This window comes from Vidua chalybeata, chromosome 15 (assembly GCF_026979565.1).
Source record: "Vidua chalybeata isolate OUT-0048 chromosome 15, bVidCha1 merged haplotype, whole genome shotgun sequence".
Lineage (NCBI taxonomy): Eukaryota > Metazoa > Chordata > Aves > Passeriformes > Viduidae > Vidua > Vidua chalybeata.
Genome location: NC_071544.1, coordinates 11,552,502 through 11,568,337, shown reverse-complemented (window position 1 = coordinate 11,568,337; position 15,836 = coordinate 11,552,502). Strand labels below are relative to the sequence as shown.

General features: G+C 49.5%; 2 protein-coding genes across 3 annotated transcripts; one reads left to right on the top strand and one right to left on the bottom strand.

Annotated features, from left to right (window-relative positions):
- The first annotated feature begins 713 nt into the window (after nucleotides 1–713).
- MRNIP (MRN complex interacting protein) lies at nucleotides 714–4,983 on the top strand. Its single transcript, XM_053956597.1, has 7 exons — nucleotides 714–1,257; nucleotides 1,344–1,403; nucleotides 1,528–1,625; nucleotides 2,841–2,910; nucleotides 3,202–3,335; nucleotides 3,573–3,675; nucleotides 3,898–4,983. The coding sequence occupies exons 1-7, from the start codon at nucleotides 1,198–1,200 to the stop codon at nucleotides 4,459–4,461; spliced, it is 1,089 nt and encodes a 362-aa protein (XP_053812572.1). The 5' UTR covers nucleotides 714–1,197; the 3' UTR covers nucleotides 4,462–4,983.
- A 23-nt stretch (nucleotides 4,984–5,006) lies between these two features.
- On the bottom strand, nucleotides 5,007–9,459 carry SQSTM1 (sequestosome 1). Of its 2 annotated transcripts, XM_053956595.1 has the most exons (8): nucleotides 9,191–9,459; nucleotides 8,952–9,047; nucleotides 7,927–8,156; nucleotides 7,661–7,817; nucleotides 7,111–7,200; nucleotides 6,360–6,604; nucleotides 5,919–6,126; nucleotides 5,007–5,308 (listed from the first exon to the last, which is right to left on the bottom strand). In XM_053956595.1, exons 1-8 carry the CDS (start codon nucleotides 9,366–9,368, stop codon nucleotides 5,151–5,153), a joined length of 1,362 nt encoding a protein of 453 aa, XP_053812570.1. In that variant the 5' UTR covers nucleotides 9,369–9,459; the 3' UTR covers nucleotides 5,007–5,150. The 2 variants fall into 2 exon arrangements, with proteins under 2 accessions (XP_053812570.1, XP_053812571.1); XM_053956596.1 differs by lacking the exon at nucleotides 7,111–7,200.
- Nucleotides 9,460–15,836: the final 6,377 nt, after the last annotated feature.

Sequence of the window (15,836 nt, the reverse complement as noted above, 5' to 3'; positions counted from 1 at the left end):
GAAAAAAAACCCCTCCAACAACTCTGACTTTTCTAACTTTTTTCTTTCATTTTTCCTTTTTTTTTTTTTTTTTAGTATTCTTCATATTGTATTTTTTCTTTTCTCCTTTTTCTTTTTTTCCTTTACTTTTTTCCTGTTTCTTTTCTTTCTCCTTTTCCCTCCTTCTGCCTCTTTTTCCCCCTTGTTTTTCTTTTTTTTTTTTTCCATACTCCTTTTTTCCCCTCTTTCCCCCCTTTTCTCTATTACTCTGTGTTAAAAACGGGACCACTAAAAGTGATTTCAGCATTTATTATTTTAAAAAGGCCTAAAGCATGAGGGCCCGCGGTTCGAGCAGGAGCGTTGCTGTCGAGGATGCTGCAGCGCCGGGACTGGGTCTTCTGTCTTGAGCGGCGATGTCCCCGATGTTCCCGGTGGAGCGGCGCTGGTTCACTGGGTCAGATATCCCTTTTTATCTGTTTTTTGTCCCTCTGGATTGGTTTCTGTTTGGATCCTTCATTTGCATGAAGGTTTAAGGCGCTTGTTTGGCCCATTACAGTTCTGTCCAGGCTCGTTTCGCTGGGGGGTGGTGCACTTTATTTACGTGTAATACGGTACGCTGAGTACCGTATTTCTTATAACTGCCCTTTTAACCCCTTTTACAGTAAGCAAAGTAACAGTACGTGCTTAACAATTATTAACAACAACCATTTTACAACAGTTTCTAACCTATTTTTGATAGCTGCGCGGTGTCGCTGTCGCTGCCCGGTGCCGCTGTCGTTGCCCGCTGTCGTTGCCCGGTGTCGCTGTCGCTGCCCGTTGTCGTTGCCCGCTGTCGTTGCCCGGTGTCGCTGTCGCTGCCCGTTGTCGTTGCCCGCTGTCGTTGCCCGGTGTCATTGCCCGATGTCGCTGTCGCCGCCCGGTGTCGCCGCCCGGTGTCGCCGCCCGGTGTCGCCGCCCGCTGTCGCCGCCCGGTGTCGCTGCCCGGTGTCGCCGCCCGCTGTCGCCGCCCGCTGTCGCCGCCCGCTGTCGCCGCCCGGTGTCGCCGCCCGGTGTCGCCGCCCGCTGTCGCCGCCCGGTGTCGCTGCCCGGTGTCGTTGCCCGGTGTCGTTGCCCGCTGTCGCCGCCCGCTGTCGCCGCCCGCTGTCGCCGCCCGCTGTCGCTGCCCGGTGTCGCCGCTGAGGGGCGCTGGCGGCTGGCCGCGGGGGTCACGTGACCGCAATGGCGCAGCGGTTCTGGGTTCTGAGGTGTTGCCGCTGCCGCCGCTTCCAGGGGCAGCAGGTGGGGACGGGGCGGGACGGGATGAGACGGGACGGGGCGGGAGCAGTGGGTTCCGGGCCCTGACCGACCCCTCTGTGCCCTCCCAGGCCAAGCGCAGCGGGCGGTGGAGCTGCAGCGTGTGCGGCCAGCGGCAGGCCGTGCAGAAGGTGAGGGCAGCCCTCCACCCTCAGCCGCGTGTGCTGGCCCTCGGTGACACCTGGGCTGTCGCCTCACCTCGTGCTGTGCCCCTCTGGCTGCTCCCTCAGCCTTGTCCTCATTCATTCTGTGCAGGTTTATGGGCAGGGCTCGGGCCTGGAGTGCAGGCGCCACGTCCAGAAGCTGAATCTGCTGCAGGGTGAAGCAGAGGAGGCGCTTGGTTGGACATCTTGGTACGGTGTTTAACCTTTACCTGCTCATTGCTTTTGATGCGCTGCAGCTGATGTGCATCTTCACACACTGGGTGCCTCTTGGCCAACCTGAGCATGTCACGGCAAGGCTTTCTGGCAAGGTTTTCTGGCCTGGTGAGAAGCCTTGGCCCTGCTGGGTTTGGCCTCACTGCATAGGAACAAGCTCTTTGTTGGAGGTTTAGTGTCCCAGCATGTTTCTTTTGATAAGGATTTCTTTCAGATAACTATAGGTGATCAGTAGCATGTGTGAGTCAGGCCTTTACTCATTAATATATACACAATAGGGTTTGGGTTTGTTGTGTTGTTTTTCGATTTTTTTTTTAATTTGGTGTTTCTTACGTACTGTTTGATGAGCTGACTGTGGCAATGTCCCTTTTACAGATTACAGTCCTCATCAAATTACATCCTCAAAAAACATCCATTTGAAGAAGTTGCTGCCTAACTGTTGGCATTTAGGGGGTTCACACTGTGAATCTGTTGAGTAATCACTGCTGATAGTGATAAAAGACTTGTTCAGGGCAAACACTTCAGTGTAATTCCTGCTGGGCTGGAAAATCTGAGTAGCACCTTCCTGTTTATTTCACTTCTGAATCTGTTTATAAATCATGTAGTCTTGAAGTGGTTTTGAACTGGTCCAGCCTCCTTTTTACTCAAAGTTATTTTCAGAGATCGGCCAAGGGTAGTTATGTAACTTGGTTGTGACTACACAGTTAAGCTTGGGGAAGAAAACTCATTGTTCACTTTTTCAAAAAGTGTTGCTATTTTTATTCTCAAAGAATTGTGAAATTCAAAATGTTATGAAACAACTTCCCTTTTCCTTGCTTTCATGGGATAAAATGAGTGAGTTTAAACTGTTGTACCAAACAAACACTGTTATATCCCTCGTTATGATCAATTAAAATTTATCATTTCATAATTAGTGGCTTTAGATCAAACTTGAACTTTGTATAGCAACAAGGAGGGCTCTAACTAGAGCCTCTAACTATATTTAATGAAGTATTTGTGCAATCATTCATTTGGCATAAGGTTTTCCGTAGATCCTGTTTTTTCTGATATGTTTCCTGTACACTGTTCCTATCCATGCTTTCTATTTCTATTTCTATTTCTATTTTTTTTCCTATGACTGGGTGATTTGAAGCCTATAAATCAACAGACAGGAGTGTGTTCTATAAATTGTAGTTTAAACCTCTATTTTAGGTGTGTCGAAGACTCTGTAAATGACAGCAAAAATAGAGCAGCACAGCATGAGGACAGTTCAGTCCAGCAGGTAAGATCCCTGCAAAACTGAGGTAAATACAAACCCATTCTGTCCTGGGTGAAACCAGTGATCCCTTTATGTGGTTCAGACAGCTGAAATGGTGTATCAAATCAGAGAGGCTCCTGCAGAGAAGAAAGAGATGTACACAGAAACTGCTTCACTGGGGACTGAACCTGGGAACATGATAGAGGAGCGTGTCCTAAACAGATTCGTGATTTGAGGCATTCGGCACACGTGTAACAGTACCAAAAATGAGAACCCCCATGTTTTGCTGGTTTTAGTAATTCTCCAGTGTTGTAGGAGGGAAGGGCAGAAGGCAGTCGCTGGAGTAAATATCTGGACCAGGAGAGTGAGGATCAAGAAGATGAGGAGGAGGCAGCTCTGGAAAGGCAACAGTTCTGTTCCCAGAGAAAGAACACTGTGGGAGAACAAAGGTACAGAGAGAACTTGGTTTTGCAATTCCTGCCCCCGAGTGGTGACACTTGCTTTGGAGGTGTGGGAGGGAGATCAGCTCTAAAATCTGAGCTAAGGTGCATGTTGCAGTGTATGACCTGAGCTGAGCAGGGATTTGGGGATATAGAGCCATCCATTTTATGAACCTCTCTGGTGATCTGTGAAAAGAATCACGGTGGATCTAATCTGTCCTCTTTGTGAATGGTTTTCTTGGCCAGGAAACACCTGAAGCACTTCCTCTCCAGTGATGTCCCAGAGCATGCAGAAGAAAGTGGAGTGTCTCAACTTGTCTATCAAGTCAAAAAAGTTAAAACCACTGAGGTATTTTAGCTATAGAAGATGCTCCTGACCTCTTCTGTATCATCATAATTTTGAATTTTTATGAGTCTTTCTCTGTTCTTCTCCAAGCAAGCCAATGAATGACTGGGGATGAAAAAAAATATGTTGGGGGTTTCTCTCGGAAAGGTTTTATTTAGGCAAAGCCAATGCCATCTTTAATGCTTCAATGCTGCATTTATAACCAAGTTCTCTCCTTTCTTACAGTGTAAGAAATGCTTTGTAGCAGTGCCTGATGGACATGATGGAGATGCTGGTTCTGGAGGCAGCGTGGTTCCTGCTGTCTGTGAGACTGTAGTGCCTGAGGAGAATACACAGCCCACAACTGCTTGTACCAAACCATCCAAGTGGGGAAAATTCCTCTCATTATCTGACAGCTCTAGTGAAAATGCTGCTGCAGTGACCATGGCACAACAGGAGGGCAGTGGAGGTGTGGGGCTGGGCAGCACAGCTGCTGGTAGGTGCTCAGGACAGGCTGTAAGAACTCTGTCTCAGGGTATGGGTTTTAAATTTAAAAAGTCTGTTGTTAGCACTGAGGATCTGCCCTCAACACTGCCCAGCAGCAGGTGCTCAGTTGAGGATGTGCTCAGAGAATCTCACAACCAGGTGCTAAGGGTGGGATCTGCTGCAGAGACAACTGCAGGAAGTTGCTGCTTGGGTACCACGGGGAGGGCAAACACCCTTGTTAACAGTTACCCTGGGCCAAAGCTGAGCAACATTTCTTGTAAGCAACTCTTCTGCACAGGTGAGGAGTTTGATGATGATCTCTGAAGTTCAGGCATCTTTGGTATGTCTTTCTTGGCTCTTAATGCATTTGAGATGTTGTTTACTGAGAGAGTTTTGAACTAAAGGTGGTTTTGCTCAAAGCCATAGAGAACTGCACTATTAAAGTTGTTTACTTGCTTGATGGTTGTTTGTGGGGAAAGGAAGGAGGGAGAAGAGACTGTTGCTCTCAGGTTACAGGGTTGTCTAGCAACCTCAGCAGCTAGAAATAGGAATGGAAGTAGGTCAGCTTGAGAAGAGAAAGCTCCCAGGCTTTAAGGATTCCTGGCCTGTACAATTAAATTCTGTGATTGACTCCTTACGAACTGCAGCTATTTTCCCCAAACTACATCTTTGTTGAAATCTCCCATAGCAACCCTTTCTTCCAGAGCTGTAAGCAAGCTCCAGAGCCAGCAAGGCATTGGATTTCTCTTCCTAAGTGTAGGCCTAAGTGTACACCAAAGTATGTGCAGAAAGGCAGTCCTGGCTGCTTTGTGTTTTCAGCCTCATCCATAAATGATGTAGCTGTGATACTGAAATGTTCCACAGACACGTGACATGCAGTAGTATTTATTTCTCCTCCATTCTACAAGCACTTAAGAACATGAGACAGAAACCCAGAGTAGGAAGAATGATGAACCACAATAGCTCAATGCTGCTTTATCTGCTTTCAGCTAGAAAAGTGCTTTTTGTTACTACTACAAGTGAGGTGGCTGCTTAGAATACTGGATGGCATCTAGTGCTGCCCCAATGTCGCAGTTCTTGGTCTGCAGGAGCCGAGTGAGCCATCCACCCTCATCAGAGAAGCCCATGGAGAGCATCTGGGACAGAGACTCAATGAGGCGAGGGTCAGCTTCTGTGAAAAGAAGAATAGAGTTCAGCTATTTCATGTAATTGGAAAAGCAGGCAAGGCTTTAACAGCACTCTTTGAGAGAAGACATGCTCTTCTGTGTCTCCCGGAGTGCAGATGTTTGAGATAAACAATACATAATCAGAGCTAAGGAAAGTGCTTAGTCAGGCTCAGCTGGCCTTGCTGTGGGCCTCAGTGCTGCTGATGTCAGTTGAGGGGCCTTGGATACTGTTACTGGCTCCCACCAGGAAAAGTGCTGCCCTAAAGCCACAGGATGTACTGGTCCATGTCCTGCATTAAAAGGCTCTCTTGAGCAGTACACAGCAAGGACATGATCGAGGACAGCACCTATTTCATGTTGCTCAAATGGCATATTAGCCCAAGGTCAGACATGTGGTTAAGACTTAGTGGCCCACATTCAAGAGAGGAACCACCTGATCATCTCTAACAGGGTGCAAGAGCTGCCAAACCTGCCCAGGTCAGGGACAGGTTTAGCTCTAACTTACACAACCTTGGTTTCTACCACCTCTAGACCAATTTGGCTTGTGTCAGGCCAAGTTGGCAGTTCCCAAGCCAAAGTTACTCTTAGCTATGAAACCTGCTCACACTCTCCTACCTGGGGGCAGGTGTGGGTAGAGAGCAGCTTCTCGCAGTCCTGTAGGTCCTGGCTGGGGAGGATCCCGAGGCACATCCAAGGGGCAGGGACCGTCTGTGTCTGGCATTTGCAGAGACTGCAGTTCACCTGTGGAAGGATCCACTTCTTTGGACGATAAGTGGGTCCAGTCCTCCTCACCCCCTGATGAACTGCTAGACTCACTGTGTTCCTAAAATGGATAAAAAAAAAAAAAAGGGTCCAGGTGCTGTAGTGCTTTCCAGGCAGTATGCACACTCCCACTATTTGCCTTTAATATAAAGAATTACATCCACAAGAAGTCCCAGCACCTTTGCTGTAAATCTGTAAAGGTGCTGCGTATCACTTAATCTGCTCTCATCTTAATATTCATTCCCACAGTGCATTCTAAGTGATTGCATTCAATTACTGTTGTAGTTCCTGTACCTGGGAGTGGAAGCTGCCATCTTCCATTTGTGTGGGCACAGGATCTACCACCATGTCTTGCATCTGTTCTGCAATGACATTTACTTGTGTAGCAGACTCTGTGTTACTCCAGTCTGCTTTGGTCTGAACATTCTGGGTTGGAGCACTGCTGGTTGCCTCAGCACTGGTCTTCTCTTGGTTGGCAGAAGTAGGAGTCACTTTGCTTCTCTGTCCTCCATGTTCCACATCGATATCAACTTCAATACCTAGAAAAGCATTTGAGGTAGACAAAGTCTTAAGAGGTTTTTTTCCAAAGCAGTCCTAAATGGATCAATCCTGCTCTACACTCTTAAGGTTTCTGTCATTCTACAATCTGCCATGTAGCATGCAGGAATTAAAATGCAAAGCCTTCTTTAACAAAGAATAGCTAAGCACCAAATAGTCATCTTCCTCCACACAGACAAGCCATATACTTAAAGGGCCAGGGCAGAAGTTACATCTATGTCCACATAAACCAGGCAAAATCCAGAGTCACCACTGACTTAAAGTGCTGACACATTACTGAAATCTTTCCTCATTTTTTTCTCAGAGAAAAGGTACTGAGTGGCTGTTCTAAGCCTAAGCATTATTAGTATACAAGTGTAAATCTAGCTTTTGAGGCTTAGGACACAGGAGGCAATATGAAGACCAGTCACAACAACTGACTGCTGCTCCTGTTAAACAGACCTGTAAGCCAGTCTCAGGGACTGGTAACAAACTGCACATCACTTACCCAGGGGACTCAGAAAAGCTGCAACACTCTCCCCAACATTCTTTAGGAAGGTGACATTGGGGTCCTGAGGCTGGCTGTTAGTAGAAGCTTCTAGAAAAACAATTTCTGTTAGCACACACAAGCTCCAAAGGAAAGGGCACCTGCAGAGGGTGTGTCCCCACACGAGCTTAGTGCTCATCCCTGTCACTCACATACATTACAGAACAAAGCACTACAGAGAAAAACTAACTGAGCTACCTCTGGAACAGAAAGCCAGCATTAGCATTGTTATGGCTCATCAGCCATGCTGAAAGGCAGATCTGGAGTAGAATAGTGACATGCTTGACCTAACAGCTTGGTTGGGTTCCAGATACTTTATCTGCATCCTCATTGACTGCACGGACCCAAGCACACCTTAAAGTAGTAACACTTTGTGCTGAAAGGTGCCAATTATTTCAAGCAAATTAGATTTGTTCCCTTGTTCTCCCACCCAGACTCTTCCCTGTGCTGCAGAACCTCAGCTGGTCTGAGGCTCCACCACCACCTTGTCTACCAGGGCATCTCCTCTCACCTTCTGCTGCAGGTGCACTGGGGGCTGCAGCAGTGGCTTCAGCTTGCTCCGAGTTCTGGCAGGGAGCTGCAGGCCCAGGATACCCCCAGCAGTGCATCCACGGGAAAGGTGGAACACCATGGCGCATTTTACGGAGCCAGCGTCCTCGGGGAAGCCACTGTAAAGGGTGACATTCATGTGACACTGGGTTCTGAGCAGCTGAAACACCTAAACTTGAATTTGAGGAATCTCTCACTCATCAGCTCCCTTCCATAGATATTGCTCACCTCAAACGGATTAAGCAGTGGGCTTTGGAACATCACCATGTTGTGCTCCTTGTGGACGCCCTTCCCCTCACAGGTGCTGCACAGGTCATAGTCTGGACAGACACTGCACTTGAACCTGGTCCCCACCACAGGTCCCTCACAGCCATCACAGATGACGTTGGGGTGCACCATGTTGCGGGGAGGCTCCTGGCTGCACTGCGAGCGGTGCTCCCGCTTGCACTCCTTCTTCTCTGTTAAGGAAAGGAAACTTCGCATCAAGATCAGGTTACTATCTACAGCCTGGAAGTCAGGCAGAGGAGGAAGCACAAACTGCCCATCAGAGCAGTGTTGACTTACTAGGTCAGTTTATTTTTACACTGGCTGTCAAACCTAAGCCAGGCTCATGTAAGAGACCTTAAACCACGTGCAAAGAGGTTTTGCAAAATACCTTCTCCTGAAACCAAGCCTACCTTATCCTAAATATCTCTTGGCATACTTATTTTAGATTAGTACTGCACCACCTCATCTGGCTTCTCATCCTACTTTCCCAAGCACTGCAAGAACAAAATGTTTCTGGAGAAGGAGTTAGGAATGCAGATGCCAGGAAGCATAACATGGGAATGGGGACAACAGGTGTGGCTCATTAGATGGACTGCAGATAAAGCTTTGAGGGCTCCTACCTGAACACAAGGGACTGAGGAGCAACTATGCACTGGGAAAGTGGAATTAAGGCTAACATGTTGTTGTGAATATTTAGGATACCAATGCTAGTTTAGGGTATCCAGGGAACGAGAATGACAACAAAGCCTTGCACTGGGCCAGCTGATAGGACTAGGAGGAAATCTGTGGTTTGTTTATCCCACCTCAAATTCATGTTCTGTCATATTACACTGCCCTTTATTTAACCTCCCCCGCAGAGGCCGCAGCTTCCATTAGGCCCTCGAGGACACGGGGAAGGGCCAGGGCTGGCTTCTCCCGTTTTGGGAGCGCTGCCAGGAAGCGCTCAGCCGAGACCCGCCGTGCCCTCCGGAGCTGCGCGGCCGTACCTTTGATATAAACACGGAATACGCCATCCCGCACGTAGGGCATCGCCAACTCCAGCTCCTCGTCGGTGGAAAAAGCGATCAGGTCCCCGTCCTCATCTGGAAAGGGCGAAGCGCAGGATGAGGGGCCCGGTCGGGTGCCACGGGGGGTAACGGGGCACCCAGAGCCCCGCGCCCCGCGATCTGCCACCCCCGGGACACCCCCCGGGCCCGGCCCCAGCAGCAGCCCCAGCCCCGCTCACCCTTGTAGTGCATGCGGAAGGCGGGCGGCGGCCCGGCCCGCAGCAGCCCCTGGAAGAGCTCGGCGACGCGGTCGTAGATGGCCCGGTAGCGAGCGGGCGGCGGCAGGGTGAAGCGGCGGATCTCGCGGGCCGTCTCCTCCTTGCCCAGCAGGTAGGCTTTCACCGTCAGCGCCGCCATGGCTGTGGCGCAGCAGGAATTGAGGCCGGGAGCCGGGACACACGGAAACACGCGGGGCGGAGTGAGCGGCGGCGGCAGCGGCTCCGCCGGCCGCGCTTTTATAGCGCCCTGCACAAGCCACGCCCCAAGGGGCCACGCTCCCTCTGCCCTGGCCCTGGCCCGCCCCCGGTCCCGATCCTGGTTCGGGTCTTGCTCCGTCCCCATCCAGCGCGGACGGGAAAGCGCTCAGGGCACGTTTCCCTGCAGCCGGGAGAACCTGTGGATACGTGCAAACGCCCGTGTCTGCTCCCTGCCCTGCTCGGCCCCGGGTTTGCGCCCCGCGGCAGTGCCAGGAGCGTTTGGCGGCGCGGGGTTGTTGTGGTCTGAGCACCAGCGGGGCCTGGGCGGCGGGGAGTGAGCGCGACGTGAGAACCTCCCGGGTGGCCTCCGAGGCACACCGGTGGGGAAACACCACACCACGGGGCAGCGCTGGGCTGCACTGCTCCCGACACCGCTCGGCAGGCCACCAGGATCCACCGGGCCACGTGCCAGCACGGCGCTTGGCCATCCCGCTCCGGCCTGTCCCCTCCCTCATGGCAAGCAGGGCCAGCTTGGCCGGGCAGCAGAGGTGGGAGCCACGCGCCAGCCCCGCTCGTGCAGCACCCACCGGAGGGTTTGCGTGCCGGGCGTGACAGGAATAAATAACTCTTCCCTGAACCCCGTGTTTCAGGAGGGGGGGCACTAAAAATAAGGTCACTGGTGTAAACACAACTGACATTAAGGAGGATGTGCTGTGGCCTTTCCAAGCTGGTTGGCAGCAGTATTTTTTTGCAGATCAGATACAGTTGACAGGCCTCTTAATCCGGCCACAGGAGGGTTCAGCTGGCAGAACACACCGTCTGTGCTGTCCAAGCATAATTAAATAATGATGGATCAATGATTATTAGGTTCCTTGTTGGTGTTAATTTCCTCTCACCCAAGGGCCTGACCACTCTGACTCTTGGTGCTGTATTTCTTAGTTTAAGATATTAAGAACTTAGGAGAAACTGTGTCATGATTTATCATTTTCTGTAATCAAGAGAAGCATAAATTTTAATTTCCATGATGGGAAGGTAGTTTATTTTTTGACCTAAAGTATATATGTTAAAACACTTGGCCTTTCATGCAGAGACATTTTTGGTATATGTGTCACAATGCTGAAATTGCAACCCTTTCCTGGAAAATAGTATTTACAGTGGAAAAGTTTGCCCCATTTAAGTTAAAATGCTTTCTAGAAAATTCAATTTCTAGGTATGACATGGCTAATATTTCCACTGTAAAGCAGTGGGTTAAAGTTCAAACACCAGCGGACTCAGGTGGAAGCATGGATGATGCTGTGTAGGAAATGATTCAGCAGCTTTTACGGCAGCCAATACTGAAAAGTTTGGGCAGGCATCAAAGCCATATGGTGTTCACCTTCCCTTTTGCCTGTTTGCTGTGCGTATCCTTATGTCTGAAAATGTCAGTGAAAGCTGATGACATTGTTGGATAATGTTTTTTCTCCATAAAATCTGATGTGGCACCAGGAGAAGCAGGACATGCAGCCCAGGACACTCTGCCAGTGTTGGATGTGCCTCACCAAGCAGCACCTCCAGCATGCCCATCTCATATCCTGTTTCTGAGGACCCCGAGGGCCACTTTAATCTCATCTATAAAGCCAGGGACTGTATTTTGAGACCCAGCTCCAGCCCATTAATTCCTTAGGTTCCAAGCTGCTGCTGTCCCAGACAGCTCCAGTTCCTATTCCCTTCTCCATCCCTGCCTTGTGTTTGAGGGGCATTTGAGGCACCGGGTGGGGGGTGTCCTCAAGCTGCTGTGTCTCTTCATGTCAGTTCTGTCTCCAAGCTAATTAATTGTTGCATTTGTAATTGTCAAGCAATGAGCTAAAGTAAAGTCAGAAATCTGAGTTTTCCTCTGTGTCCACTTCAATCCAGTTCTGGTGGGACATGCTGAGTCACGCTCAGCCTTCTGGGTGTGACATCATGCACTTTTACAAAACATAAGGCAAACAGGCTTTCACTGGTCTTTTGTTGGCTTACCTCACCGATCACGGGACGGGGGTGACTCAGTGAGTCTCCTCCTCCTCCTCGAGGTCGGGGATTTCCTCGCAGCAAGCCCTTCTCCAGCTCAGACCGCGCTCTCCCCCATTACCTCCAGCCTGGGGTCTGCCTCTGCCCGGTTCCTCAGCCCCCTGGAGAAGCCATGTGAGGAGCTGTGCTCTATTCCCAGATCCACTTGAGAAGCTTCTCCTTCTGTTTGTGAGTGGATCTGGATTTTGGTATTCTCAGCGTGAAGCAGCGGCTGTGTGGATATTTTCTTATGATTCTTTAGGAATCCCATAGCAGCACAGCAACCCCTGCCCAAAAAAGTGGCTTGTTGGCCCTGAGTGCTGAGCAACCAGCTTCACAGATGGATATAGCAAATGAACAGTAAAGAGAACAGGGAAAAAATTGTGTTGGAGTTTAAAAATTCAAGTTAGAGAGGAAAGACTTAAAAAGGAGCAATTAGCATCACTTCAGTGCTCTGCTTTCTCTCTACACCCACTTCTGCTGGGAAATATTTAACAATATTTGTTGAGGGTTTTGTTCTGAGGGCATAATCACCAGAAATACTCCTTCTGTCCAAACTTCTTATGTTTGCAGTAAGAAGGTGGGGAGAAGAAGGTGGGGTGGAGAAGGGGAAATGTCCAATCTTTTCCTTGCTTGCAAACCACAGCAGAGGCTGATGAGGAAATTTTCCCCCAAATCATTGCTCCAGCCTGAGGCTCCCATCACTGTCCCAGCACTCCTGGTGAGGAGGGGAGGGTTTGGCCCCTGTGTCCCCCTGGCTCTGGCAGGACAGTGTGTGGTGCTGGAGGGACCACGCACAGCTCTCTGGGCTGCACCAAGTGCCCCATCCACACACGGCAATCCCACATGCTCCTTCCAGAGGCTTCTGGAGAGGTGCAGGATCCTCCAGATACATCGGGACAGACACTGGTGACTCAGCCCGGTCCCATGACCTCTTCTTTCCTCCTCTAGCCCAGTGAAAACCCTGTTCATGCCTCGGAAGCAGAACTCTCCTTCCTCATTGGCACAGGCAGAGCAGAAAGCCGAGCAGCGAGTTTTTTGCTGTCTCATTTTTGAGGCTGAGCTTTCCTGAAGTTTAGCTGTGCCACATCAGGTGTTTACACAGGCTCAGCAGCTGTGGCATGAAACTGTTAAAGGCAGAAAACTCTGGCAGTTTTTTCACTGAGACACAGGAGCAGATAGGAAGAATGGGTGGAGAGCAGGCACAAGGTACAAGCACTCTAGGGGTGTCATGCAGTTCCATAAGGATTGTTCCTGGAGGTGAGAAAGAGTTTTTTGCAACCTATGTGAATTTCTCGGGGCTAGTGTTGCTTTGAGAACCTGACTTGTAGCTTTTGCCCCGAATTAAAGCATCAACATGTCAACACTTTGAAGGTAAAGCACCCTGTTGTCATTTTTCCCTCTCATGGCTAAAGAGATTTGGAAATTTATACTGCAGTGAAACAAGCCATAGTGATGTTTGAACACAGAAGCCTATAAAACACATAGAAAATGAAATTATTTTGTTTCTTGCATAAAGCAGCCTGGGAAGGATCAAACCTAAAGATGAGCCAAACTCCAGAGCCAAGCTCTTTAGAGCACTAGAAAAAATCAGCTATAAATCTGGATTACATTTTATACCTAGACCTAATAAATGTTTTCTCTTTCTAATTTTTGTAATGGCCTCAGGACCTGTGGATTGCTGTGGGAGCATTTCCCATGAAGGCCCCTCATTTCTGCAGCACACTCAGCATTGCCAACATCAACTGTTCAAAGATCATGAGATCACCATAACAAAACCCTTTTCTCTGTATTTGCCATTTGCCAGGGTTTTGGGTCTGCAATTCACGTTTTAATCTTTGCTCTGCAAAAGGACCAAAGCTCAAAATTTGCTCCAAATTTGCTCAAAACTTTAAAAACAGAATAAAAGACAAAACTGGGAAAAGAGGGATGGGCTTCAAGAATAAAAGAGACCTTTGCAAGTCTAAGAGAAAAATGGCAGGTGCTTCAATTTGGCTTAGTCCCTCATTTTTTCCAGGAGAACCCAATGTTTTTTATCATGAGAGGGTGGTATAAAGCTCATTAATTTCTTCAGACTTTTATGAAGACAAAGTATAAGCAGAAATTAGATTAAACTTTATCCTTGGGAAAGAGTCTAATTAATTGTCTTGGAGAAATTATTAATGCTCCTCTCTTCTCTTCTGCTGCAGACACACCAGATATCCTGAGTGGTGGGAGCATTTTGCACCTCTGTAAATAAAGAGCCAACATTTAATAGAGCACAACGTTTCCCCACCAGCAGCTCTTATTTCTCTGCCACCTTTGGGGAGGGCTGCCATTAATTTTTGTTGATCTGCTGCTGGCTCATGTTTTGATGGGGGTTTGTTTGGGCACTGCTTTGTAAAATCCAGGTCAGGGTGCACAGGTCCAGGCCCCGCCCCGCGGGTTTTTTTCAGCGTTCCCGAGAGTTCTGCCCAGGGCATTTCCGTGCTCAGGGAATTTCCCTGCTCAGGGCTGTGCTCTGTGCTCGGCCCTGTAGCTCCCACCTGGCTCCTGGCAGAGGAGGGAGGCAGAAACTTTGATGCCGTCCAAAGGGCTCCCTCTGCCGATGTCCTTCCCGGATTTTCTAACCACCGGCAGAGGCCATTTCAAGATTTGAAAAACGTGCTTTATTTAATGAACTGAAGAATATTGTAAGGATGCAGTTACGCAAAACTGCAGAAATGGGTGGCCGGTGCTTTTTCTCATAAACGAGGCACCCAGAGCACCTGGAGGCAGCCCCTGCACCTTCCCGAGTGCTGGGCTCCCTTCACTGTCACCTCTCCAGAAGGAAACAGCATGCCTGAGGACCCATTTGGCAGATTTTCCTTTTCAGGAGAATTCCCATGTGTGCTGGAGCGTTGCTGGAAGGAGATGTGTCCGTGGAGGGCAGCTGGCCCCCAGCTCCTCCCTGCCTGCCACCTGGGATGGCTCCGGGGCCGCATCCGAGCATTGCTGAGCCCCTGCACCGCCACCCCCGCCTCTGGCACGGGCACACGCCTCGCTGTTCATTGCACCCTAATTGATCCGAACATTTCAGGCAGCAGACTTTGATCACTGGAAGGCAGACCTACAATATTTACATGTCTGAGAAATATTTACTTGCTAAAAGAGCTCTGGGGAACGGGAGATGACAGCTTTCGCTGGTTCAGGAGTTAGGTACCCATGTGCAGGGCACCTGAGCTGCCTGACCTCATGCCCACCCACAGAAACAAATTCAGATGATGAAGGCAAATAAATGCCTGTGGAGCCTGACCTCACAGTAGTCTATAATGAAATAAGCTGGACCCATTAACAGAAGAAAACAAAAGCAAAATAATTTTGTAATCTGATTTCTTCTGTCCTTCACCCAGGCAAGCAGCTTGAGGTCATAACCCCTGAATGCCAAGTCCTTTGGAAGAGGGATAACGTCCTTCCAGGCAGCAGCTTCTGTTTGTGATATTCTTCTGGCATTGATTTTCTTTCAATAAACATTGGGATGCTGTTTCCTTCACCAAGATGAAACACTTCTGTGGGCATGGCAGTGAGGATGCACTGCATGACTCCTCATCCTGCACCCCCAGCTGTGCTCATGGGTGTAGTAAACACACCAACATCTACAACACATGGGGACATCCCCGTGCCCAGAGGCTGAGCACACACCTCCATCCAGGGGCACCCACCCCTGGATGACACCGCAGGGACTGGGCCATTCCCGGGGGTCCACGTGCAGGGATGTGCATCACCCTGGCACAGCCACAGGTACGTGCACGCCCCCACAGCCTACAGGCAGATGGACCTGGCTGCACGTTCACACACACACACACACAGACATATGGACACAGAGCGACACATATGGACACAGCCACGCACACACACACGTGTACAGACCCACGCAGGCACCCACAGATACATCTGTAGCTTTGTAGGGACATATGGATGGGCATGAGGAGGCAGGCGTGCATCGATTGGAGTAAGCCAAGGATACAGGTATGTACATTTGTATACGTAACCCATGAACTTGCACTCTTGCACACACGCACATAGGTGCACATGCACGCATACACACACACAGACACACACTCAATCTCAGACACAATCTCACACTCCCACACAGTCACACGCTCACAGACGCAGATATGTGCACATACATACATAGACATGCAGAGACATGCAGACACACACAGACACATGCACTTACACTCACACACACACTCACACTCACACACACAGTCTCACACACTCACACACTCACACTCACTCTCATACACTCACTCACTCACACACTCATACTCACTCTCACACTCACTCTCACACACTCACACTCACTCACTCACTCTCACACACACAGTCTCACACACTCACACACTCACACTCACTCACA